The sequence below is a fragment of the Lepus europaeus genome, chromosome 12, assembly GCF_033115175.1.
Source record: "Lepus europaeus isolate LE1 chromosome 12, mLepTim1.pri, whole genome shotgun sequence".
In the NCBI taxonomy this organism is placed as follows: Eukaryota; Metazoa; Chordata; class Mammalia; order Lagomorpha; family Leporidae; genus Lepus; species Lepus europaeus.
In genome coordinates, this window is record NC_084838.1 from 20712707 (window position 1) to 20738813 (window position 26107).

The window sequence follows — 26107 nt, forward strand, 5'->3', positions numbered from 1 at the left end:
TGGAAAGGAAAGTGTCACTGGGGAGCCCCAGGACGGAACAGATTTCCTGAGACACCCAGCTGGTGCAGAGGGGAGAGACCCAGGCTGGGAACCAGAGAGCGGGCTCTTGTCTCTGCTTGGCTGCTGAGTCGTGTCTAAGAGCAGGCAAGTCCTTCCTCTCCTGCCCCAGGCCCCTGTCTCTCCACCTATCCATCCAGAAGGCAAACAGATTCCACCATCTCCAGGGCCTTACAGGCCAACTGGGAAGCAGCTTTCCGAGCCCAGGGACTTATCTGGGTGTGGGCAACCCCTCCTCAGCTGTGCCTCTTCTGGGGGAGCTGGGCAGACCACCTGCTGAGAATCAGTCACCTCTGGACCCAGCCTGAAGGAATCCAAGGAGCGCAGCTCTAAGCCCCAGGAGCCTGTGCAGAGGACCGTGAGCACTGTGTCTGAACCAGCCAGAGCTCTACTGTCCACGGCCCAGGCGACACATGGACACCACCCGGTCCAGCATGGCCCCCCGAGTCAGCTTCCCTATGGCCTCAGCCAGGTGAAAACTTCCCACCTCAGCGCCCACCAAAGCAGGCTCTCAGCCTAGATGCAACCCTGACTTACAGAGACCAGGGTCACTCCTGAAAGGGCTGCTCACCAGGCCTGCGGTTGCCAGTGCCCGCTCTCTTGCCAGGGACAGAGCTAGGAGATGGGCAGACAGAGCTGACGGGTGCAGAGTGCTTGTCCTCAAGAGAACCCCACCCTAACTGGCCAGGGCAATTCAACACCCCTCTCCACCCACGCCATGGGACTCCAGCCAGGCCCCCGGGGACTCCGGGCCAGATCCTGCATAAACAGGACACAAAGCACCCACATGGGTGCCTCCACAATGCACAGACTTCTTGGCTCTCGCTGTGGAAGTCGGGTGGAATTAAGACCTGGAGGGAAGAGAAGAGAAGGGCTTCCCAGCAGATGGAAGCGCATGCGCAAGGGCAAAGGGCCAGGAGGTGCAGCAGCCTCACGGACACCAAGAACTTCTGAAGCCCCATCGGTGATCTCGGGCCCGAAACCCTGGAGACTTCCCACCAAAGGGCCGCTCGCCTCGGCTGCCTCTCTTCTCGCCATCTGCCCTCTTCCCGGATGCTGGGCTGGCCCTGAAGCGAGCCCTGCTGCAGAACTTGGCTCCTTGGAGGGCCCGCCCTGGGATAAGCCATGCCACGTGCCAGGGCTGGGGAAGAGGGGAGGTGCCCCTTGGCTGGGTGCAGAAGACTCAAGGGGCCCTGGTGGAAACTTTGACGATGCCTGCAAGGCCCTGGCTGAGATCCCGCAGGCATCATGGGGCAGGCCCTGTAGCTCCTTGCTTCCAGAGATATGCCCACTCTAACCATCGTGACAGGGGGGCCAGGGAGCCTCCCAGCCAGAAGACCCGAGGGCAGCAGGATGTGGGAAGTTTGTGAGTTACCGAGGGCCTCATGGCCCTGCCCCAAGTGAGGCATCTATCTTGCACAGTCAAGGTAACGGCTTCCCATGTGTCCTGTCCTCAGGGTAGAGGAGACACATCTTCCATCCCAGTCCGGGCTCAGCCACTGTTTGAACTTGGACAAGCTTTCCCCCTCTCCGGGCCCAGGTTCTCCCTGGACACCTTGGGACAAGAGTAGCAACATGGACCTTCCACGCTGAGAAGAGGATTGGCTTCTGTCCATTTCAGCAGTTAGCTCTGTGGGTGAGTGGGTCTTGAGCCACTACCCCATTTCTTATACTTTTAGCTGGAGCCAAAGGAGCAGGTGCACGCCCTTGCCCCAAGGGACTTGGAGCCCAGGAGGCAGAGCATCCCTGCTGGTGTTTCCAGCAGACATTTCTGCAAAAGCTGAGTCCCAGGGATCAGGGGTAACCTCCTCCCCCCCAAGAGTAGCCCTAGAAACCACCTCTCTCCCCACCAGTGGAACTAGGCAAGAGTTGCTGTCCCCCGCGTCTGGTGTGTGGCCAACATCCCTGACACAATAGCCAACATTGCTGGCTGAGTGTTCCCTCCCCACGCAGTGTCCCGACTTGTCGGTCACCAAACATTCCTTGTCCCTCTGGGAAAGAAATGCTGGCTGGCAAGACAAGAAGTGGGGAGCAGCAACGAGTGCCCCTAGCCCTGTAGGGCCCTGAGACAGACAGACAGACAGACACAAACACACACACACGCACACACACAGAGAGCTATCTCGACAGAATACAACTGGTTTGCTCGCAACATGCCTTCAATGGCTGCCCTGGGGAAGAAACAAAAGGAACAAGGGCATGGAGTAGCTAGCCGAAGAGCCCCCTGCCCGCCACACACCCACCCTGTCACCTAGGCACCTACCCAGCACTCAGCGGCAGGGACCCAGGCAGCTCCCAGCCAGCCCGCCGGGTCTCCACCCGGCTCCTCCCGCGGGCGGGCGGGCGGGCGGGCGGGCAGGCAGGCGGCTGCGGCTGTGGCAGCTCCTGGCGGCCGTGTCAAGCGCTGCCCTCCCCGACAGAGCTCCTTTGTGTTAGCAGGGCTATTTATGGACTCACCCAAGTTCCCCAGGGGAGCGGTACCTGCTGGGAAAAAGCAGAACCCAGTGGCCAGGTTCCACCTCCCACATCTAGGTAGCATTTGCGTTTTCAAAACCCTTGCATCACCCATCCCTCCTCCCACTCCTCCTCTTCCTCCTCCTCCTTCTCCTCCTCGCCCTCCTCCTCCTCCTCCAGGGCCCTTCCCAAACACACACCCTGTCCAGCCGGCCGCCGCCACTCTGAAGAAAGGCTGCACTTCTTTCTTCCATCAGAGAGAAAACTCTGTGGTTTCCCAAACCACTTTCATAGGAGAAGGAGTCCGGGATGCCTCCCGCACGGAGTCCTCGGAGGCGAGCCTGTCCTTCAGCCACGGGGACCCAGCCGGCGCCCCAGAGCCACGCTCACGCGCTCCCAGATACCGGCTCCCCTGCCGCCCGGCCCCAGCGCCCAAGCTGAGCCCCAAAGTGCCGCCCTAGAGAGCGAGGCATCCCTCACTCCCGGCGGCACCCCCTGGCACTGGGATCCTGAGCCGGCTCCACCCCGCACACAGCCCGAAGGCTCCCCGGCTGGGGCAGCGCAAAGCCGCCGCCTGCCGCTCCCTGGCAGGACCCAGCCAATCACCGAGGCTTCCCCGTCACACCCCCACCCCCACGCTGCTCTGTCCCAGCGGGCGGCTGCAATTGAACCCAGGGACCTGGAGCCGGCACAGCTGACTCTGAGAATGCAAGCAACTCGCGGGTGGGGGAGTGGCGGTCTCAGCTCCCTCTGGACAGAGCCCTCCAGCACAGCTGGACAGCGTTTTTACTGAGCAGCCTTGTGCACCAAACTCCGGGGAATCTGAGTTGGGCAGAGCTTAAGACTGGGTGAAAGAGACATCCCTAACCCAGGGACCACGGGGGCAGTGGAAAGAGCACTGGGCAGGGAAGCGAGGGTCCCTGATTCTAGTTCCAGCTCCAGTACTGGGCATCGCTGAGCAAGTTCCTGCCCCTCTCTGAGCCTTAGTTTCCACATCTGTAAAATGGGGCTGAAAACCCTTGAACTGCTCACCTGTGGGATTCACTGAGGATTCAGTGAGCAAGCTCTTGGCTACCCCTTCTTGGACATGAGCTCTGTGCCAGGTCTCGGTCCCAGAGCTTTATCTGCATTAATTCATTTAATGCTCCCCAGCACTGTGTGCGGCGGGACTATTATTACCCTGTCTGCAGATGGAGGATCCAAGGTACAGAACAGCAGAGGTCTCAAGCTAGTTGGCTGTGAAGCCAGGATTGAAGAGCCCAGCTCTGGGTGCCCACTCTTCCTTGGCAAAAACCAAGCAGTTTGCACGCACAAAGCCATTCTCAGATGCTGTGGCTGGGGTGGCTTCAGCCCATCACACAACACCGCTGTTCCTGGGGTCCAGGTTGGGGGTGCCTATCTCAGGGATGGCTCTCCCCTCAGCAGCAGGTACCCTGGGATGTCAGTACAGAAAATATCAGGCAGAAGGAGCCCCATCTCCTGTCCTTACCCGTCGCACCTGAGCCACCCTCTGCCTTTTACTCTCCCTAGCCTGGTCTCAGTGCCTCAGCGTCTGTTTCTTCCTGCCACACTGCCCCTTCCCAGCTCGGACTCTATTCCCGCCTCTCCTGTCTCTCACACACACACATGCTGGTGTAAGAAAACACCCTTCATCCGGGCAGCTCAGAACAGTCCCCAGTGATCCGGTCACCCACGAACTCAGCCACAGCAGCCCAGGCAGGGCCCGGAGAGCTTTCAGACTTGGAGGCTGTCGTCCGTCATCCCACAGGCTCCTGGGGACTTAGGGAGTGAGTCTCAGGAGATGGCCGATTCCAGGGGCTCGCTCCCAGGACAGCCTTTCGGGGGGCCTTGGGACGAGAGTTCTGAGGGTGGGGAGCCCCTACCTGCTCTCAGCCGACTCCTGGCTCGAGAGCAGCAAATCCATGCCAGGCTCCATGATGGGCCCTGGGAATATGATGATGGAGAACAGGGAGGGCAGACAGTGCAGTGAGGGGCACAGACGGCAGCCACGTGGTCAAACTAACCAGCCCACAATGAGACTTTGTGCTGGGATGGGCAAGGCAGCTCTACCAACCTGAGGCCCTGGGCCCGGGACACACCCATCAGAGCTCTGGACCACAGCCTAAGGGAGAAGGGCTGAACAGCTCTGTGCCCCACAGCCAGGAGCTGGCCAGGCCGGGCTCAGGGGCACTGAGTGCCCAGGGGTCCTGGGGCAGTTGCTGTCTTCTTTCTGCCCATGCGGTGGCCCTTCCAGAGTACAGTCTGGGGACAGTTTGGGGGTATCACTGATTGCCAGGCTACACAAGCCTAAGCCAGAGGGACCCTGGAGATCATTCACTTCTGTTCCCCACTTATAGCCAGTGAAACTGAAGCCCAGAGAGCCAAAGTGGCTTCCAAAGAAATAGAGTAACTGGGTAGCAGGGCTGGGAGCAGGGACTGCTCAGCCCCAGGCCAGTGCTCAATACAGGAGAAACGGGGATCTCAGAGCAGCGAAACCCAGGTGGCCCACGGGCCATAGGATGACATCAACATCTGGACACACAGGGGCTGAGCCCCATTTGTTGGTCCACAGAGTCCACGTACCAAACACCTGACCCTCAATGTCAGCACTGTTCTAAGCACTTCCTGATGACTAATTCCTCAAAACCTTTTCAGATGCAGTTTCTAACACCCCTATTTCAGAGATGCGTAAACAGGCCCTGAGAGATTATGAACTCCACCAGCGATCACACATCAGGCAGTGCAGAGCTACAGACTGAGCCGGGTCCACTTTCTACTGTGTGTGCGGCACTGCAACCCGCGGAACGGACAAGCCCATCGGGTATCCTGAGAAGACGGCTGGCTGTGCAGCCCAGCCACACCAGCAAACTCCCCATCGCTCACGCCAGCTCAGCCGGCGGCAGCACCAGGGTGGGACCGGGAGAGTTGGCAGGGACTCAGCTTCTTCAGGGCAGCACCCTCAGGCGGGACCAAAGGGTCCACAGAGGCCTTTTAGGGAGATGCAGCCTAGGCGCTGGGCCCCCCTGCTCCCCTACAGCCCACGACCCAGTGAGGTTTCCACCGTCTTCCCTTCCTGTCTCTGCTGTGTTCAGCCCAATATGTCGCCAACACCCTGCCCAGGTAGAAGCCTACTTCCTTTCCCCATGCAGACGACCCCCGCCCCCCACTGCTCGGGGAAGAGAAGCCCTGGCAATGTCCTCCACAAAGAGAAAAGGACACCTGCCAAGGGCTGTTCCCTGAGCCTTCCCATCCTGGAAGGCGACACTGCTATGGCACAAACTGGGTAGAAGCCGCGGGAGGGCTGGTACAGGAATTCTGAACATCCGAGAGACTAACAGCATCCCCTCCCCGCTGCCAGCAGCTGCTCAGGCCTGCATTACCCCCAGACACCCAAGCCTGGGCCAGGTGCACACTGGCCACACCTCAACACAGCCCTGCTCCAGCCTGCGGCTGCAGAGGGGGATGGTGGCTGGGCTGCTCTGAAACTCCATGGAAGTGTCTGCAGATGCTCACCCTGACCCAAGCTTTGAACCCGCAAAGCCGCCTAGGACTGGAGCTTCTAGCTGCAGTCTGGCGTCTACAGACTGCACACAGAAAGGCCCTCCCCACTGCAGAGTCAGATAGGAAAGTTTGTTATTTTGATAACCACTGAATTCCTTCACTGTGCTAAGCCTCCGTGCTGGGAATGAAGGATACAGAGCTGGCAGGGAAGCAGCCTGCTTCTGGGATAGAGTTTAGAGGCAGGCATGGCACATCCGGGTGCTGAAGCTCTAAGCAGGAGTTGTCCTGCCAGGCTTTGGCCTCTGGGACCCTACACAAGGAAACACTCTCCTATAGCTGGCTATGGACATGGGTCCTACTGTTCCTGGTAGCACATGCCTTGTTTTGAGGTCACTATCACAAGTGATGGGGCATCCTCAGGATCAAGTTCACAGGGAGGTTCTGGTTCTAGAATGAACCTTGGCCAGGGAGTAGGGACCCAGAGTCCCAGTAGTGGTCAATCTCATTTCCCTCTCGCTCTCCCATTAAAGGAACTGGCTCTGTCAGGAGTATTCAGAATGAGCCCAGCCTTTGGGTCCAAAAAATCTGAGTGTGAATGATTGTGGGCAAGTCTCGTTAATATCTCTGAGTCTCAGTTTCCACATCTGTAAGATGGGGTAGCACCCTCTCCTGGGTTGGGCCTTGCAGGGGACTACATGAGGTGGTGTATGTGGACTGCCTGGCACACAGTAGGTGTTCAATAAATTAGAGCCATCATTCTTGTTAGTATCTTGTCACTGTGGCTCTGTAAGCGGACAGCATTTACCTCGAGAGGGTTGATGTAAGCAGTAAAGTTAAATGTCGTAAAATCTGTTGACAGCCTAACACGCACCTGGCCTACACTGAGAGCTGGTAATCATCGAGGGTACTATTTCCATTTGGTTTGAGTCCTCCAAGGGTTCGTGTGCTGGAAGTTTAGTCCTCAGTGTGGCAATGCTGGGAAGCGGCAGAACCTCTGAGAGGCAGAGCCTAGCACAAGGTAATTGGGTCATCGGGGGCACTGCCCTGGGAAGGAATAAGTGTAGTTCTCAAGGGACCCTGGCAAGGTCTTGTGAGAGGGCTGTCACAAAAGAGCACCACCGGCCCTTCCCTGCTGACTTCCTGTCTTGCCATGGGATCTCTCCCTCCCACTCGCGCTCCCACCACCGTGCTGCCATCTGCCATGAGATCCTCACCAGAACCGGGCCAATGCCTGTGTCATGCTCCTGAACCACTGAACTGTGAGCTAAATAAATAAACCTCTTTTCTTTACAAATTGCCCAATCTCACATATTTTGTTATAGTAATGGAAAAGCGACTAATACAATGAACACTTATTGAACCATGGGGTTTTATCATCACACCCATCTCATAGATCAGGCAACTGAGGCAAAGAAAAGTAGCATGACAAAGCAGTGGCATGGAGGCGGACTGGCTCTAAGGCCTATGCTCTTACCGGTATGCTCTTCCTTCAATACCGTGCTCCCTACAGTCTCTTCCCATGCCATCTGTGGCTTCCTCACCAACAAACACCCGGCACGAAAGGACAAGTCCCAACTTGCTAGCAGGAACTTTAGTGCCCAACCACGGCCAGGAGAAGCCCACATGCAACAGCAGCCAGGATACCAAGGTCCCCCCCCCCCCCTCCCCAGAGCTGGCTCTGAGGCCTGCAGTTGGCCGGCTTCTGCCTGCAGCCTGGGGCACACTTTGTAGTCACCCCAGCCATATCAGCCTGACCTTGGGCAGCTATAGCAGCACAGGATGGCCAGGAGCCATGACCCTTCCTGGCTCCAGCCCAACCAGCCAGATGCTGGCCTGGGATTTCAGGCTTTTGGGAGTAATCCTCGACCCACTGTGCTTGTGCCAGCTCTAGGGCCAAGCTGTGCCCTGACAACCTGAGTTCCTGGGAAGTGTTGAGCACAGAGTCACTGACTCAGCTATGTGGAGGCCAGCCCTGTGGCCTCGGCTGCTAGACACAGCTCATCCGTGCACTCCCCCAGCTCCACCCCTGCTTGGACTGTTGGGCTTGAGCTCGGGCCATAAACAGAGGAATGGGGGGAAAGACTGGACTGAAATGCAGATTTTGCACTGCCCTCTGTGACTCCTGGGCCTAAGCCAACCCCTTTTCTGAGCCTTAGTGTCCCTATTTGTAAACATGCATGTAGTAGGACTACATCTGCCTACTCAAAAAGTAGTCTGCAGAGTGGTAAGGGTTCATGAACTGCTTTTTACTGGTCTGCAATGAGCTAAGTAGAAAGATTGAGAATGTATAGGAACTTTGACGGTGCATCCCAGAGTGTGATCAGTGGGACTGATCCCACTGAATAAGCTAAAGACTAGAGCAGGGGATGTCAAACCAATGTAGCAAATCATGCAGTGTAAGTTCTACAGAAGGCTAGGTCCATCTCCACAGGTGGATGAACATGCCTGGTGTAAACGCTCTGGTTTCCGTAATAATTTGCCAGCTGGGACTCCATCACAGTGCTCCACAATGCTTACAACTACAGTGGGACTCATGACCTAGTCACCCACGTTGTTCCTCCTCCACTGCTCTTGGCTCAGAGAGTGGCAACACCATGCACCTGTTTGCCTGAACCTGACTCCTGAGTGTCAACCCTCTCCCAATACACTCCGTCCGATCACCCACCAAATCCTGCCAATCCCACCTCCTCCACATCATGTGGTTCCTTCACCCCTCGCTCAATCCCTACCAACTCCACCCTAGCCCAAGCCACCCTCACCTGGCTGAGGGCAAAAGCTCCAAACTGCTCCCAGTCTCTTGCCTTGCCCTCTTCCTAGCCTGGAGGGAGCTTTCTACCACCCAAAGCCAGCAAGGCGGCTCCCACGGCTGCGGAGTGGAGTTCAAACTCCCTGCCCCAACCACCGGGTCATGCCCCACCAGCCCCTGAACACTCTCCAGCCTCATCGTGGGTTTTGTCCACCTTCCTCATTCTTCCACCTACACTGGTCTGCTTTCAGGTCCTCACCTAGAACACCTAGAACGATCCTTCTTATACCTCACACCCCTGCCCTCTGTCTCAGAAACTCCCCAATGTCCCTGACCAAGTCCCACCCACCAGGTGATCTCACTGACCCCTTCACAACTGTCCCTGAGTCATTCCGTGCCATTCATAGTGGGCTTGTGTCTGTCTCTCCTCCAACAGCCGACTTAGCTTTGGGGGGAAGGAGGACCATGTGGGTGGGTGAAGAAGAGGACACCTGAGGCCCTGCCTGACCAGCTTCCCTCTGCCCTTCTTTGCCATCATCCCTCCCTCATCCCACAACAGGTGATTCACCCAGACCTGGCCCATCTCTTACTACAAGGCTACATGACCCAGGCCTCAGCCAACCAGTGTACCCTATTCCTCTGTCTTCAGTGGCTGAGATGGGCACATGATCCAATTCAGGCCCACAGAACTCAGGCCAGGGACTACTGTTGAAATGAATGAACAAGTCAAACTGGAAGGCTGTGCCCCTGATACTGAGGGCAGCTCTTCAGCCACCACTGAGGGAGTGAGTCAACACATAAGTAGTATAACCAAGAAATGAAGAGGGCAAGCCCAGTTCTTGGTGATGTTGCTCAAGGGCCTGAATCCAACTATGCCTGAAGGCTACCCTCCATAATTCAATAAAGTCCACATACTGACTGAGCTCGCTTGAGCTGGGTTCTTACTGCTTGCAACCAGTGGATTCCTGACTACGTACTTAGTCACCAGGACTAAGCATATTCGTCCTTCTGAAAGTATTTGTTCATTCACGCAGTCATTTAATAAACATTCGGCAGTGAGATGGTGACTTGGTTTGCACCATAGGAAGAATCATCTTGGCTGCAGTTCAGAAAGGTAAGAAACAGAGAGAAGAGTAGAAACAGGGAGAACCACAGGAGATCATGAAATAGTCCCAGAGACAGAGATGAGGCCTAAAGAGGTAGCTGAGACAGACAGAAAGGGAGGGAGGGGGAAGATCCCCAACAAGAAAACCTTTGACAACTCCTGTCCCTCCCCGGGTCTCAGTATCACCACCTGTCTATAACCGTAGCACTCCCAAGTTTGCCCTACTGGTTACAGAGACTTAGCTGTCAACACTCAATACTGTCACTGAAGAGTATCGAAGTCAGGGCCAAGGCTGGCCCTGGGATGGACCTGACAGGGAAGAAATATAGTGTAGTCATGGCTATGAACACAGGCTTTGGAGCCAGTGTCTGGGTTTGCATCATGGCCTATACCTCCTAGCTCTAACACCTAGTTCAATCTACCCAACTCGCTGTTCCTTTGTCTCATCTATAAAATGGGGATAATGACAACAGTGTTGGGCAGATTACAGAGCAGGAGGAAAGCACGCTCCGTAAATGCTAGGTGCCCTTATTCTTTGGGACAGGAATCCCAGAAAGAGGGAACTGAACACACAGAACACAAAACACTGCTGCTAGCTTTCCTGGGGAGAAGGGCTGTTAGCCTAGAATTCACGATGCAAGCAAACTGTGACTCCAGCATGAGGACAGGTATTTTCAGATTTACAAGGATTAAGAAAATATACCACCTCAGATCCTTTCTGGAAAAATTGGTCAAGAAAGCTCTCCAGACAAAAGTGAATCGACACCAAGAAGGCAAGGATGAGACGACAGGCATCCAAGAGACGGAAGCAAGCGATGACGCCAGGAACACTTGCAGATTTTACTACTCATCATGTAACTGGAAGTGAAATGCAATTTTAGGTTGATTGAGTCTAGGATGATTCTTAGATTAGAACGAATATCTAAAAGTAGTAACAACCAGAAACCAACATTCCAGGCTATTTCACTGATACTTAGGCAGTATGGAAGAAAGCGAAGAGGCGAAGAGGCGTATGGGTCAGCTGACACACTCATGGCAGGTGGCAGAGGCAAGACAAATGACTACAGACCCCTGAAAGAGATGTGTGAAAGAGCTGAGTGTAGAGCCATTAGCAGACTGGAATGATGGTGGATAACTTCTGCAGGAGAATGAATGGAGGCTGGCTCCAGCAGGCGCAATGCTACAATGACAACACCTCATTCTGATGTAGGAATAGACAGGTTAATGACGGAGACAAGAGAGTTCAAAAGTCGACCCACCCAGATGTGTGAAGTTGGCCTATGATAAGTGAAAAAAGAGAAGGACAGCTGAAAAAAAATCTGGTTGGGGACTGCAATCGTGAGGTAAGCCACCACCTGAGACATGGCACCCCCTATCAGAGTGCCAGCTGAGTCCTGGATGTTCCGCTTCAGATCCAGCTCCCTGCTAATGCACCTGGGAAAGCAGCAGAGTCTGGTCCAAGTACTTGGGCCCCTGCCACCCACATGCAAGACCTGGGTAGAGTTCCAGGCTCCTGGCTTCAGCCTGACCCAGCCCCAGGTTTTGCAAACATATGAGGAGTGAGCCAGCAGATGGAAGATTCTCATTCTCTCTCTCTCTCTCCCCCCTCTCCCCCACCCTCCTCTCCCCTTCCTTCTTTCTCCTTCTATCTCTCTGACTTTCAAAATAAAAAATAAATCTTTAAAAAATTAGGGTTGGAAAAACTGCTCATCTGTTGGGGGTGGGGATTAATGAGATTTCCATCCGACATCAGTCACTTCATTAATTGCGAAGGAATTGAAACCATAAATGTAAAAACCCAAAGGATGGAAGTCCCTGGATATTGAAGAATATTCCTTATACCCTGAGTCAGAAAGGTCTTAGAAAGCATAGCCCCACTCCCAAAGAAAAACTTGATTATAAAAATACAGCTTACCAAAAAAAAGATGTTAAAGTTTTGAATGATAAAAGACACTATAAATGAAATTAGAAGACAAATGATGAAATGGAAAAAAGTATTTATAACTTATGTAATCAGCAAATGTTTAATATTCTAACCACATAAAGATATCTCATAAATGCAACAAAGCCCCATTGGAATTCTGGCCAAATGACATGAACTAATAAGCCAGAAAAGAAGAAATATATATCATTAATAAATGTATAAAGGAGTCTGGCCTCATTAATAATCAAGTAAATGTGAGCTAGGATGGAACAGAATTTTTCACTGCTTGGACCAATCATTAAAAGAGCAACAACATTCAATACGCATATTAGGTAGGTGTAGGGAAATGAGCACTCTCACTCACTGTCAGTAGGAAGGTAGGCTGTATATTCGTAATCCACCTGTTCCTGTTTGCTCATCTATAAAGCCGGCAGATTACATGTGTAATCAGAAGGACACCATTTTTAGAGCACATCGGTAAAGTGTGTCACTCTGCTTTCCACAGACAAACGTAACTGTAACACACAGGACATTCTGAGGGCACTTATTGCAGCATTGTTCAGATGATCAAAACATGACGAACAGCTTAACTGTGCATCAGCAAATTAAATAAATTGTGGTCCACTGGTTCTTTAAAAAGATAATTGCAGGTAATAATGTAAAATACTTCTACAATCTATTTTTACTGATGAGTTACAGAAATTTATGTATAATGTGGTATTACCCAGTAAAATAAAATACATGTATGGATACTCATGGAAAAAGATTTAGAGGAACCACACCTAAGAGATACTAGAAGTTAATACTGAGAGCGACAGGGCTTGGGGGATGGGATGTGTATTTATTTTGTTCAGTTCAGTAACAGGGTTTTTTGGTATTAATTTTGTACAAGTATATTTTCAGATAAAGAACACATATAATAACAGATTAATAAACATTCCCATTTGTACCATAAATAAAAGAGCTTAGGGGCCAGCACTATGGTGCAGCAGGTTAAGCTGTCACACACGATGGCATCCCACACTTGAGCTCCAGGTCCAATCCTGGCCACTAACAACAGCATGTGACATTGGAGCCCCAGATTGAGTCCGACTGCTCTGCTTCTGATCCAGCTTCCTGCTAATGCACCTTGGGAGGTGCTGGGAGATGGCCCAAGTACTTGCATCCCTGCCACCACCCATGTAGATCACCTGGCTCCTGGCTTTGACCTGGCCCAGATCTGGCTTTTGTGGTCACTCGGGTATTGAACCAGCAAATGGAATCAATCTCTCTCTCTCTGTCACTCTGTCATTCAAAATGAATATTTTAAAAATATTTTAATCTCATCAAAAAATTAACAAAAATAGACAAGACCTATATGAAATTTTTTTCAAACTTTTGCTTGTGAAATCTTAAGATTTGCATAAATGAAGAAACATAATCCTATTCCCATATGAGAATAAAATAATATATCGTTTTAATACTTCCCTTTTTGGGGTGTATGTGTGTATGTGTAGCTACAAACTTTTACAAGATTTTTTTTCTTCACTTTATTTGAAAGGCAGAGAGACAAAGAGAACAGCGACAGACAGAGATCACCCATCCGCTGGTTCACTCCTCAAATGCCCTCCATAGCCAGGGTGAGGCCAGGCCCCAGCCAGGAGCCTGAAACACAATCCAGGCCTCCCACGTGGGTGACAGGGACTCAGGTCCTTGCACCATCCTCCACTTCCTCCAAAGATGTGCATTGGCAGGATGTTGGGTTGCAAGCCGAGGCGCTGAGCCTCAGAAGTAGGCATTCTAATACGGGATGTGGGCAGCCCAAGTGGTGTCTTACCACTGTGCCGAACGTCTGCCCCCAAATATTTTAATCAAGTGACAATAAAAATCTCAATGAGTCTTTTTTTTTTTTTTAAGAACCAATAGGAAGGTGATGGTGACTGAATTATAAAGTCGTAGTTAGGGGCAGGCTTTGGACCTGGCAGTTAAGATACTATTTAAGACATCCACAACCCGTATTGGAAGTCCTAGGTTCAGTTCCCAGCACTGGCTCCTGAACCCAGCCTCCTGCTAATGTGGACCCTGGGAAGTAGCAGTCAAAACTCAGGAAGCTGGGATCCTGCCACCTACATGGATACCCAGATTGAGTTCCTAGCTGCCTGCTTTGGCCTGGCTTACTCCTGGTCCTGGCAGGCATCTGTGGAGTCAAACAGCAGAAGTTTCTCTCTCTCTCTCTCTCTCTCTCTCTCTCTCTCTCTCTCAAATGCTGTCTGTCCCTCAAATAAAGAAGCTTTTAGATAAAATAATTTTAAAATATACTGATTTCATTTAAAATAAGAAACAGTTGAGAATGGGTGGGGGGAGCAATTTATAAAGAGGAACAAGAGGGTGCTTATCCTAATGTAAATGTGCAAACACTGGAGAAAAAAACCTGGAAAACATTCTGCCTCATGTTATACACCAAAGGAAAGTCCATGCGAACTAAAATGTTAATGAAACCATGAAGTTCAAGTAGAAAAAAGTGACTATCGTATAATCCCTAGTCAAATACCACAACATCAAAGGCAAAATATACATTTTAAAATGCACAGAAATGATATGCTTTTCCAGGAAAATGCAACTGTTGCCTATAACCTTGTCTACATTACTGTGAAACAGTGGTCTAGCCACCTTTTACCTACAGAGCTCTTTGTTTAAGAGTACTGACCCTGTGATTTTAAAGTAAACTGGACGTCTGTTATTGCAGAGAAGTCAAAAGAAAATAAGAAGGGAAATGAGGCCAGTGCCATGGCATAGTGGGTAAAGCTGTCATCTGTCTTGCTAGCATCCCATGTGGGCACCAGTTCAGGTCCCAGCTGCTCCACTTCTGATCCGGTTCCCTGCTAACGGCCTGGGAAAAGCAGTGGAAGACGGCTCAAGTGCTTGGGCCCCTGCACATACATGGGAAGCCTGGATGAAGTTCCTGGCTCCTGGCTTCACTCTGGCCCAGCCCTAGGCCGTTGCAGCCATTTGGGGAATGAATCAGCAGGTGGAAGGTCTGTCTCTCTCTCTCTCTCTCTCTCTCTCTCTCTCTGACTCTGCCTTTCAAATAAATCTTAAAAATGAAAGAAAGAAAGAAAATCACAATGAGATACTACTCCACACCCACCAGGATGGCTATCATCTTTAAAACAGAAAAATAACATGCATTAGCAAAGATGTGGAGAAACTGGAATCCTCACACATTGGTGGCTGGAAATTAAAGTCGCACAGCCAAGCAGGCACTTCCTCAATAAGCTAAACACAGCTACCATTTGACCCAGCAATCCCACTCATAGGTATACACCCAAACGGAATGAAACCATACATTCACACAAAAACTTGCACAAAACCACTTACAGCCCCATTATCCATAATAGTCAAGTGGTGGGAACAACCCAAATATCCATTAGCTGGTGAGTGGTCAAACAAAATGTGGTCTCTCCAGACAATGGAATACTATTTAGCCACAAAAAGGAATTAGGTAGTGATACATGCTACAACATGGATGAACATGAAAATATCATGCTAAATCAAAGACTATTCTGTCATGAAAATACAAAATATTATATGATTTTATTTATATGAAATGTCAAATATATGCAATCTACAGAGACAGAAAGTAGATTGATAATTGCTTAGGACTGGAAGGAATGGAGGACTTGGTGAGAATTTTTTTAAGATTTATTTATTTATTTAAAAGTCAGAATTAGAGAGCGAGAGGGAGAGACAGAGAGAGATCTTCTATCCACTGGCTCACTCCCCAGATGACCACAATGGCCAGTACTGGGCAAGACTGCAGCCAGGAGCTAGGAGCATCTTTCCAGGTCTCCCAAGTAGGTGGCAGGGGCTCTAGCACTTGGGCCATCTTCCACTGCTTTTCCCAGGCCATCGCAGGGAGCTGGGTCAGAAACGGAGCAGTCAGGACCCGAATAGGTGCCCATATGGGATGTTGGCATTGCAGGCAGCAGCCTTACCCTCTGCACCACAATGCTGGCTCTGAGAATTTTTGAGATCATAAGAATGTTCTAAGACTGATCATGATGGCAGCTGCAGAAATCTGAATATGCTAAAAACTACTGAATTGTACACTTTAACTAGGTGAGCTGTATGGAATTCGAAATATATCTCAATAAAGCTGAAACCACAACAATTGGCAGATATGATTACCTATAAATCATAGACAACCGTAACTTAAAGAAATAATAACAATAAAAGCCTAACAGATAAATAACCTTATTATATTAGGAGTCTTCCTTGTGAATTAATAATTGAGCTATAAACAACCCAACAGGAAAATGAGCAAAAGACTTGAACAGGCTACTCTGACAATAGGTGATATAAGTGAATAAAAGGCATATAAATTAATGTTCAGTATCTTCAGTAATCAACGAAGGGAACCTATTAAAAATCTAACAACACCAGTGGTGCTAAGGATGTGGGCAAACAGACATTCTCCGATCCAGACTCAGGCCTTTCTCAAGAGTCAGGAATTTCAGTGCTGAGAAGGGCAAGTCCCTGGCAAAGCAGGATGAACGGTCAATTCAAGGTGGGAGTAGAAATTCGGTACAGTCATTCAGAAAAGTAATTTGGCAACAGGATCAAGAATCTATTTCCAATACACATGACCCAGAAATTCTACTACCAGAAATTTACTCTAACAAAATGTTCATTCAATAAATATTCGCTGAGGATCCAATATTTAGCAGGTGTTGAACTGAATGCTAGGGCATACCATAACAAGGAATCTCCAAAGGGTCACGGAGAATGGATATTCTGAATAGTCACAAATTTCACTTTTTTAAAAAATATCACAATAAGCTTATCTTTTCATTCCACTTTTTCCCTGAACTTTTTGAAGGCCCCTCATATACCTACCAAGATGTTCTTATCTCAGGTCTTTATAACAAGGGAACCATGGAACAACCTGAACATGGAGCGCCTAGATCTGTTGAAATAAAGCAGTCTCATCTACACAATGAAAGAGACTGCAGGCGCTCACAATGAAGATGAAGAAAAGTATTTACTGACATGGACATGTGGATACATTACGCTCTAAAATGGGAAACGGCAGGTAAGAGGACTGTACCAGTGGCCTCAACCTGCAAATAAGTACATATAAGCAAATGGCTGACGGGATGCACCCCAGAAGGCCAACATCAGTTATCTCTGGGTGCTGAAATCAAGAATGAACTGCATTTCCTTCTCCCTGTACATCTACATTAAATGCTTTCTTCATAATAAACATCAGTTACATGAATTACTTCTGTGACAATAAAAAAAGTCAACTGCCTCAAGCAGAAGTCCAAAGAAGGGGGTTATAGAGAGTCAAGGATGCTCACTGATCCCCAGTGATGGGTGCCACTACAGCACACCTGCCACCTAGCAGGTATTCTGAGAGACACTGCACATACCAAGTCCTTTGACCACTAGTACATCCCCCGTGAGCAGGCATTCTTGTTCCATTTTGTAGATACTAGGTGATCTATAAGCAATCCCACAGCTGGTGAGAAGCAGAGCTGGGGTTTGAACCCTGGTCTGCCTGTCTCTAGACCTGCCGGCCCCTTAGCTTCCTCTGCTTGCTCCTGAGGAAGGGCAGAGAAAAGTCTACAACCGCTAGGCTCTCTGTCTGACAGTTCTGCCCTGGCCTTTGTCCTCCCTCCCTGGAGACAGTGTAGGAAGTGACAGGGGGACAAGTCAGCAAGGGAGGGGACAGCTGCAAGGGGAAGGCATGGTGCTGAAGGCCAGCTGGCCCGGGTCGGGCTCAGGGTGGACTAGCCAGGGACTCCTCGCCTGCCTGGCGACTCTCAGGAAGCCCAGCTACATTCAGCCCCAGTGGTTCCCAGGCCCTGTGTGCCCAGAGGCAAGAGAGAAAGCCTCGCCAGGCCTGCAGCCACCGCGCTGCTTCTGGCACTTTCTCCCGGGGCTCCAGTCCTTTCCCCTCTGGGTCCCCTCTTCTGGATGAGGTGGGGGTGTGAGGGCTGGGTGGCTCCAGGACCCTCCCAGATCTGAGTCCTCTGAATCCGTGAGACTTCCTCACACAGGGCCCAGCAGGAAGAGGAAGGGGGTGAGGTGTCCCCACCCTGCTCCCGAAGGAGCCCCCTCCTCTTCCCCTCAGCTCCGTTCCCACTGCTATTTTTAGACCACAGGGACAGCTTGGAGCTCCAGGTAAAACACAGCCGCCCCATTCATTCCGCTCCAGCAAGAACGCGCTGGGAATTTCTAGACAAGCCAGCCGAAGAGACAACCTCGCCCCACGCCATTAGCAGGGCTGATCTCTCACTCTTTCCATTACAGCCCTGAGTGGTGACTTCGATTTCCCCATGACAACACAGTGGGTTGCTGAGTGAGCCCCTCCCCTGCCCCCAACCTGGCAGAATCTTCAGGAGTCAGCCACTCAGTGCTCTGGGCCAGGTTCTTGCCTCGATCTTGGCTGTGGTTTCTACAGATGGGCTTGGTCATCAACTCAGCTCGGGCTTTTCAGCTGCTTGTTCAAGGACTCAAGGGTTCGACCAGCGTTCCAGCTACGACTGAGACAGGCACCATTTTCTGTGCTTTTGCCTGTGTGTTGGGCGATGCTCCGTAAGCCTGCCTGGGAGCTGATTCCAGGTCTCAGAGGGCGTTTCCCCACTGAAAACCGTGTGATGAGGGCTGGTCTACTTCCTAGGCTAGCCTACTGAACCCCGGATGGACTTTCCCCAAGGAAAAGCAGAAAACGATGCTGCAGCAATAGAATTAAACCAAGATGGAAAACCGCTAACACTTTAAAAACCCCTTTGTAGAACATTTATCTTGAGCAGGGCGTCTGAGCAAGGTACCTTAAAGGCAATAAAACTGTCAATGGCGATTTCTGGGAAAGGATGTGAAGGAGACTTCTGACCACACGAGAAACAAAAGACCTGGCACACTGAGGACCCTAAATTCCACCTGGAAATTACCCTGATGCCATGGCCCGGAAAGGCTAGAGCGTAGGCATGGATACAGGCATGGGTGAGGCTCAGCTGAGAGAACCCAGCATGTGTGCACCTACCTGCACAGAAAGGAAGGGGAATGAGGAGGGTACTGGGCTGGAGAGCCGCTTGCACAGCCTGGAAGCGGCACCTTAGGCTGGGGAAGAGGTAGGAGTGTGTTTATAAGCTGGGTGTCTCTGATGAGGACTCCTTCCTGGATGAGATCCTACGTGTACTTATGTGTTACAGGTTTGTGGTGAAGGTAAACCAGCTACAATATTTGCATGGATCCACATACAAGCACTCATGTTTCAACGCGAAGATTAAAATGTCCAGGGTTGTTTTTTTTTTTTTTCTTTCTTTATGCCTGAAACGTTGAACTCTGCCTATTTTCCCCTCTGAAATCTCTCATGGAATGGTTTCAATGGACCGTGTGCACAGCGAAGAGCCTGAACCAACTTTTGCCCTATGTCAGGCTTTCCACCTTTCTTGCGAGGAGTGGCTACTTTACACTTAGGTTTATTACTCTGTCCTCATATTTTGTGATCAGGCAACTCCTGGACGACATCTACATTCAACTCCTTTATTCTTTGTGATGATCAGAGATGTGAAGGAGTTTGTCCAAAGTCACACAGTAAGGACCAGCAAAGTCAGAATTCGAGCCAAGATCTTCAGAACCTTACTCTGGCTTTCTCTGAGGGCTCAGTGAGAAGGGGGCCTCACAACCCAGGGAAGAGAACCACAGCGGCAGTTCTGATTAGGCGCGCTTCCTCTCCAGGGACATCCCTGTGTCAGCATGGGAATATGGTGGTATCCATGACCCTGGAGTGAACCTGGCCAGATCGCTTCATCTACCAGCTGGGGATCCACGGTCGTATCTCTGCAAAGCTGAGGCACAACAGAAAACACTGAGCCAACAGTCAGGAGAGCTGAGTCCTCGCTCTGGCTCTGACGCCAGCCTGCCCCGTGATGCTGGTCAGCCACTTTCCCTTTTCCACCTGCTTCCTCATCTAGACTCTAGAACATAGGAAGGCTAAAGTGGATGGTCCAGCTGAATCGCACAGTGTCTACAGAACACCTATGGGAGACCAGGCAACAACAGAATTCAAGAGAAATAAAGCATGCCCTCCACCTGCTCCCAAGAAGCTACCTTGCAGAGGAGATCTATCTGCCCCACACACTGTGCTAAGGATGATCAAAATGGCCTAGAAATGCCAAGGGGGGAGCAATGGCTGCTGACGTATGCTTGAGAAAGGCATCTCTGAGCAAGTGCTACCCCCTGAAGGTTACGGACTGCACCCAGCAGCGACAGCCGGGAGGGCAGGCAGTGTCGGACAGAAGGAACAGCCTAAACATGAATGTGCACGGCAAGTTTATAGCAGGGAAAAAGTCCCAGGGGCTGGGCTGTCAGAGTCAAGCAAGGGGGCAGTGCAACCAGGGAGAGCCTGGAGAGCCACACTGAGACCTGGGCTTCATTCTGAAGACCAAGGCCTCCCAGGATGGCCTTTATGCAGGAGTGACTGCCCAGCCTCCCCGGCCCCTCCCAACTTGGGTGGTCCATGGTTGCAGAATAACCAGAAGTAGGTGGTCTGGGGCTGGGCCCCCTATGAGCTTATCACAATAGCTCAACCTTGATTTTCCTATCAGACTTTGATCAAATCACGTGGGAGACGATTGACTTATTCAGCCTGTGCCATCCCTCAGGAAAATGAATTCTGGAAGTTTCTTCTCCACCAGGTAGGAAATAAGGTATTTCATTTCATTTGTCCTAAAAGTATCCCTCTACAGTTGAATGAGCCACAACCTCTGGCAGGCCGGATGTCCCCCTCCTGCCTCCCTGATTTCTCTTACTTCCATCCCTAAAAGAGAAACCCTGCATCTGGAAAGAGCCACAGATGAGCACCAGCTCAGCCTGCCACCTCCAAAGCCCGCGTGTTCACAGTGGACTCTCCCACGTTGTCAAACTGCCTGCACCTCCACTCTGTAGAACTCTCTCGGGTGTCTTGGTGTCATGTGTAACAAGGGCTTTTGGTGGCAGAATTTATGAAAAAAGAAATTTGAAGAATAAAAACAACACATAAGACATACACCAACAATGTCATCATTTCCAAAACGGTCCGTGTTGTCTCAACTCCAAGGCACCGAAAGCCCCAGGCCGGCAGAGACCCAGGCATGACGGCTTCCAGGGCAGATGAGAGTTTCAAAAGGCCCTAGAGGCCGAGACACAAGAAAACATGAACATGGGTGTGTGGGGAACGAAAAGGATTACTTTGTATTCAAATTGCACAGATGGCCTTTTCAACAATAAAGGCTTGTGCTCCCCTCCTCCCAGCTCCGCCCGAGACAGCCAACCAAGACAATCGGCCCATCAGGAAAGAGGCCATTGTGTGCTTCTTGGAGTGATTTATGTGGTGGGGAGGGGCTGCGCCATGTTTCCCGTGATTATGGCTCTCAGAGGCAATTTCGAATGCTTGTTCATCATCCTGGATGGCCGGGATGGACTGGGATGCTGAAGAGCAGTGGCCACCAGGTCGTATTTCATCTTCTTAAGCCTGTACGGCCAAATTAAGTGCTTCATTGATTGGGGAGGCAGAGCAGCAATGCGCTGTGGCTCACCACAGGCACTGGGGGGACCAGCCCCGGGCCCACCAGAAGGCCCAGCCTGGATCCTGATGGGAGCACGAGCTCCCCGCGGCAGTGCATCGGAACAAGCTGGGGCAGAGTCCCACTCCCGGGGCCGCACGCTGCACTCAAAGTCTCCATTTGTGTGTGGCCACAGCTCCCGTGCTCTGGCCCCTGTCTGGTGGCCAGAGGTATGTCACCAGGCCCGGTAGAGACAAGCTTGCTGCCTTCCCAGACAGGCAATTCTCCTGTGCCTCACATTCCCCTTAATGTCATTTTGTAAGGGAATCAAATGAAATCAAAGTGCAGCTTGCTGTCTGTGCAGCCCCGGCTGCTCAGCCTCTCAGAACGCACCCTGCGGGCTGAGCCCTGGCTGCCAGAGCCACTATGTGTCAGCTGGCCCAGTCCAGGCAACGTCTGTGCCCCGCTGGACGGGAGCATTATCCTAATCACAGGCACACAAGCCCACCACTCATTAGGCGGCCGAGTCCGTATGTCTCATCTTTCCTGGGCGAGGAGGGGGAGAAGGGGCAGGTGAAGGGCATATTCTTTGCCGGGCCCTCATTTTTAGTGTTCCAGCAGCCACAGCAACTGAGCAATCTCACAAGGGCCTAGCCCAAGACTTCTCTAAGGTCTTGTGCGACATGCCACAGACAGTGTCAGCTCAGGGGGGGTCTCTGACCTCCTTCTCCTAGACAAGTGGCCCTGATCCTACAGATATACCTTAGTGCAGAACCGTGTCCCTCAGACCTTGTGGCCTTGGGTGTTCCTCTCTCTGGGCCTTGGCAGTTAGGAAAGGGTGTGGGAGCTTCTGCAGCAGGCGTGAGCCGGCTGGGCTCTGGTCACGGTCCCCTCGGTAGGGCCTCCTGTAGCCTTGTAGCAGGAGTCTCCACTAGCATTGCTGCACCATACCCAGCCCTGGTCCCTGGCCCTTAGGGCTCCACAGAAGGCAAATCTAGCTGACGGGGCTCAAGCTCAGCATAGGATGAAGGGAAAACACAGGCAACCCCTGCTGAAGCTTGGGGGCCGTGAGCCTTCCCACTGTGGCCAAGCTGAGCACTCACGGCTCCCAACTCCCACGGACACTCTTAGAACTCGGCACTGGCCCCGAGCCCAGACTGGCCAGAGTGGGGTTCTGTGAGGAAGGCCCCAGTCCTCCCTCACATCCAGGGCAGTGGAGGACGAGGACTGGAAGGGAGATGGGAACCAGCTCTTCTCATCCCAGAGCCTGGCATTGACACACCGCTGCTCCAGCCTTGGGGGACTGGGGAGGGGGGGGGGCACAAACTGTCCTCCTATCCACTTGGCCCCTCCTGTCTGCCATAGGACCCCTGTAGAAACTACCCCAGGCTCTGTGACACAATGTGGCCCTCACCCCTCTTGCTCCTCTCAGAGCTCTGGCCCACTGGCCTGCTCTCCAAGCCCTTCCACGCTGGGACCTCCTCCTATCAGACCGCACTTCCCTGAGTCTCGACTGGCTCGCTCCTTTCCAGTGGGCAAAGTTATGTCCGTCCCTTGCCCCGCCCCCCCCCCCCCAAGCAATCCAGTTACAGTCCTTTCTGTAGGAAACTGCCACTTTCCCAGATTATCACCGCTGGCAACCATGGGGGCAGGTGTGTGCTGGTGCTGTGACTTGGTTCACACTTACTCCCTCCTAGGACGGGAATCTTGATGAGAGCAGAGGCCAGGCTCACCTTGTTCTCTGCGGTACCCCCAAGCACAGAGCCTGGTACAAAGCAGATGCCAGTCCCAACCCCCTCTCCCAAACCCACTGAAGGAACCAGCGAAGGTGTCCGCGTGAGAGGCGAGTGGCTGGAGACGTGTTCAGGCAGCAGTGGATCACGGCGCTGTTCTCCATTGGGGTGACCTCTTCCAGCCTCTCCTGCTGGCCCCAAAGTGGGTGCTGGAACCACTGCTGGAGGCCCAGATGCCCTTTAACCTCCTTCTGCATGGAGGGAATAAGCTTCGGAACCTTCTCCATCAGCGACTTCCTGCAGCCAGTCTGTACAGTCTGCACAGGCTCACGGGGCCTCCATGTCACCTGCAGTCCTTCTGCACACACCCTTGGCACCACTCCCTTCAGATGACCCTAGGCCAACCATCTTGGTCCTCCGTTTTGGGTCCAGTTGAGGTGAGGTTACTGTGTGGTAGGGGAGGCCCAAGAAAGGGTTAAGTTGCTAGAAGCAGAGTCCCGCCCTTGGGTTTGCTCAGCCAATCAGAGTCTGTCCTGATGAGGTAAAGCTTCTATCCTGGGTAGCATTGGAGGAGTTGCTTGGCCCCATCTCCTGCTGGAGAGAGCCGTAAGGGTGGAGTTTCTGTGGAACCAGACAGAACTGGAATTAGCTTGCTGTCTACTCAGGCTGGGGCTGCCTGACTCCAGGACCTGCCTCTGCCCCTCACTAAGTCACTCAGACAGACCCTGGCATCTCCAGGCCAGGCTCTAGCTGTCTAAGTAGAGATGACAAGGCGGCACGCACCTCTGTGCCTTGGAGGCCCTGTGTCCCCGCCTGGGCCCTGGAATAAGGCAGGCGGTGGTCCCGTGTGCTGAGTGGCGGTGGCAGCTTCCATGAACAGGGCTAGCAGACGGCTCCTCCTATAGACATCACTTAGAACAAGGCTAGCGACAGCAGCTAGTTGACAGCGTTCTTCTTGCGCGCCACTTGGCCAAGCGCATTCTGCGTGTACTCCTCCCTGTTAATCCGTCCTCTTTACTGGTGCAGACACTGCGTCTCGGAGAGGCCAGGTGGCCCTCCCGGGGTCAGGCCACTCACCGTGTCATCTGGAGCAGTCTGTTGCCACGTCTGTCTCTGTCACTACACTGGGATCTCCAGAGGGAAGAGTGCGACAGATTCCGCTGCACTGACCCCCACTTCTCACGCCCGAGGGCTCAGGGGCCAGCCGACTCTTCTCAGACGGCTTGGCCAGCCCAGCCCGGAGGGCTCAGTGAACAGATGATGAACAGCTAGCCGGGACCCTGCTGGGCCACCCCTAGGGCCCGCAGGCCTGGTCTTTAATGCTCGCAACTCCTCTCCAGTGCCCTGACCATTTCTCTCCAGTTAGGAGGTATCAGTAAGGACCCCAAAGGGCACAGAGAAGGTATTTAGTGTCTACATTTCACTGATAACCAAAATAAAACCACCCTGCCTCTCTGTCCTGGCTTAGAACCTCAGCGGCCACAGGTGGTAGAAGCTGGGAGCATTAGCATCACAGCGGGCCCCAAAGCAAGGAAGATGAAGCAAGACTGGGGGCGCGGTGCAGAACAGGAGAGGAAGGAGGTCAAGATTTCTACAGAAGTGGGAGGAACTGCAGGCCAAGAGTGAGCAACAGAAAGACAATGGCCCCCAGGGAAGGGATGCCCTCCACAGGGACCCCCACACTGCCTGCCCCCGCCCACCCCCGAGGGGAGGGGAGAACAGAGCTGGCCCCGCGAGGTGGCGGATTTCACAGGCAGTCGAATCAGGCAGAAATCTTCAGGGCGCAGATCCCTGAAGGAGACCGGATGAGCCCTGGCCCTCGGCTCCCACAGAAATCACAACCTCCCCACACCCTTGCTCCCCAACCAGCAGCTATTTCATTCTCAGGGAAAAGCGCACTGGCTACATTTTATGAATCTGGAAAGAGCTTCACATTCCTTGAGAGTTTTGAAGAACTCCCATCCCAAGGCACAGGCAGCCACTGCGGAGAGGAGCCGGGACACGGGGCGGGCAGGGAAGCCTGGGAGTTCTGGGAACTCCTCTTTCCGCAGGGAGGCACTGGGCGGGGCGGGGAGGGGGATACTTCACTCTCGCTTTCCTTTGTTTAACCGAAGGCGGACATTCAGAAGGCAGGATCACAGAAAAGGCGTACAAGGGCATGCTACTTAGTCAGGATCCAAGGGCATCAGTCAAGCGGGACTTGTCACGCACTGAAAGCAAGCAGCCAGTGTCTGAGCCGGCCTCGGTCCCGCCTCTCCGACCCTGGGGGACAGACCTTAGTGGAAAGGCTGCGGCCCAGCCCTGGGGAAGGAGGGTCACGGTCACTCAGGCAGCCGGGAGCTGACAGAGCCAAGCGCAGGTTGGGCCAGCTGGACAGCCACCTGGGCCCAGTCACTGAGGTCGCAGAAGCTGTCTGGAAACCTACAAGGCTGGAGAGAGTCGTATCTGCGGGAAGCACTCTGCGCGTGACTCGGAGGGCTAAACTGCTAAAACTCTAAGGGCGGGTGGTGGAGGTTCTGCAGAGACTCCAAGGGACCTGCCCTACAAAAGACGGGTCCACGACTGCCTTCTAAGGAGTGCGGGCCCAGGAGAATGTGTGAGTCTGGGGCAGGGTTTGGTTCTCAGGCCCAGGAGACAACGCCAAGGCTGTCTCAGTAGCCAGGCCCCCTGTTTCATCACCCTTCTCCTACACAGCACACGGCTTCTCCATGACACTCAATGTTTAAACAGTTTTGGCTTGAAGAGTGTCCACCCTGATGCCTACTCAGGATGCCCAAACCCTGGACGCCTTCCAGGCTCAGCCTCCGAGTCCAGAGCCTGTGCCGAGCACAGCCCCTCGGATCAGCACGGGAGTTCTGATCTGCTCCATTTCTGACCTGGGCCGGATCACCCCTCCTTAGGCAACCTGGCAGTGCCCTGCTCCCGGGAGGTCACCATGCTGATGCTGAACTTAGTGTGGACACCCGATCGGCATAGTGCACGACAGCCCAGAACTCCTGGACTCCAGCGATCCTCCAGCCTCAGCCTCGAGTAGCTGGGACTACAGGCGCGCCGGGC

The 26107-nt window shown here is 52.5% G+C and overlaps 1 protein-coding gene across 4 annotated transcripts in view; it reads right to left on the minus strand.

Moving 5' to 3' along the window:
- The window catches only part of RGS3 (regulator of G protein signaling 3), a 129522-nt gene that overhangs the window by 27568 nt on the left and 75847 nt on the right, over positions 1-26107 (minus strand). For 2 of the 4 annotated variants that reach the window (XM_062207715.1, XM_062207719.1), the window contains one exon: positions 22952-23671. The exons of 1 other annotated variant lie outside the window; for it this stretch is intronic. In XM_062207715.1, coding sequence (XP_062063699.1) covers positions 23564-23671 — 108 coding nt within the window. In that variant the 3' untranslated portion in view covers positions 22952-23563. Of the gene's footprint in view, positions 1-2711; positions 3019-22951; positions 23672-26107 lie in introns of those variants that run through there. One more of the 4 variants, XM_062207716.1, reaches the window with a different exon arrangement.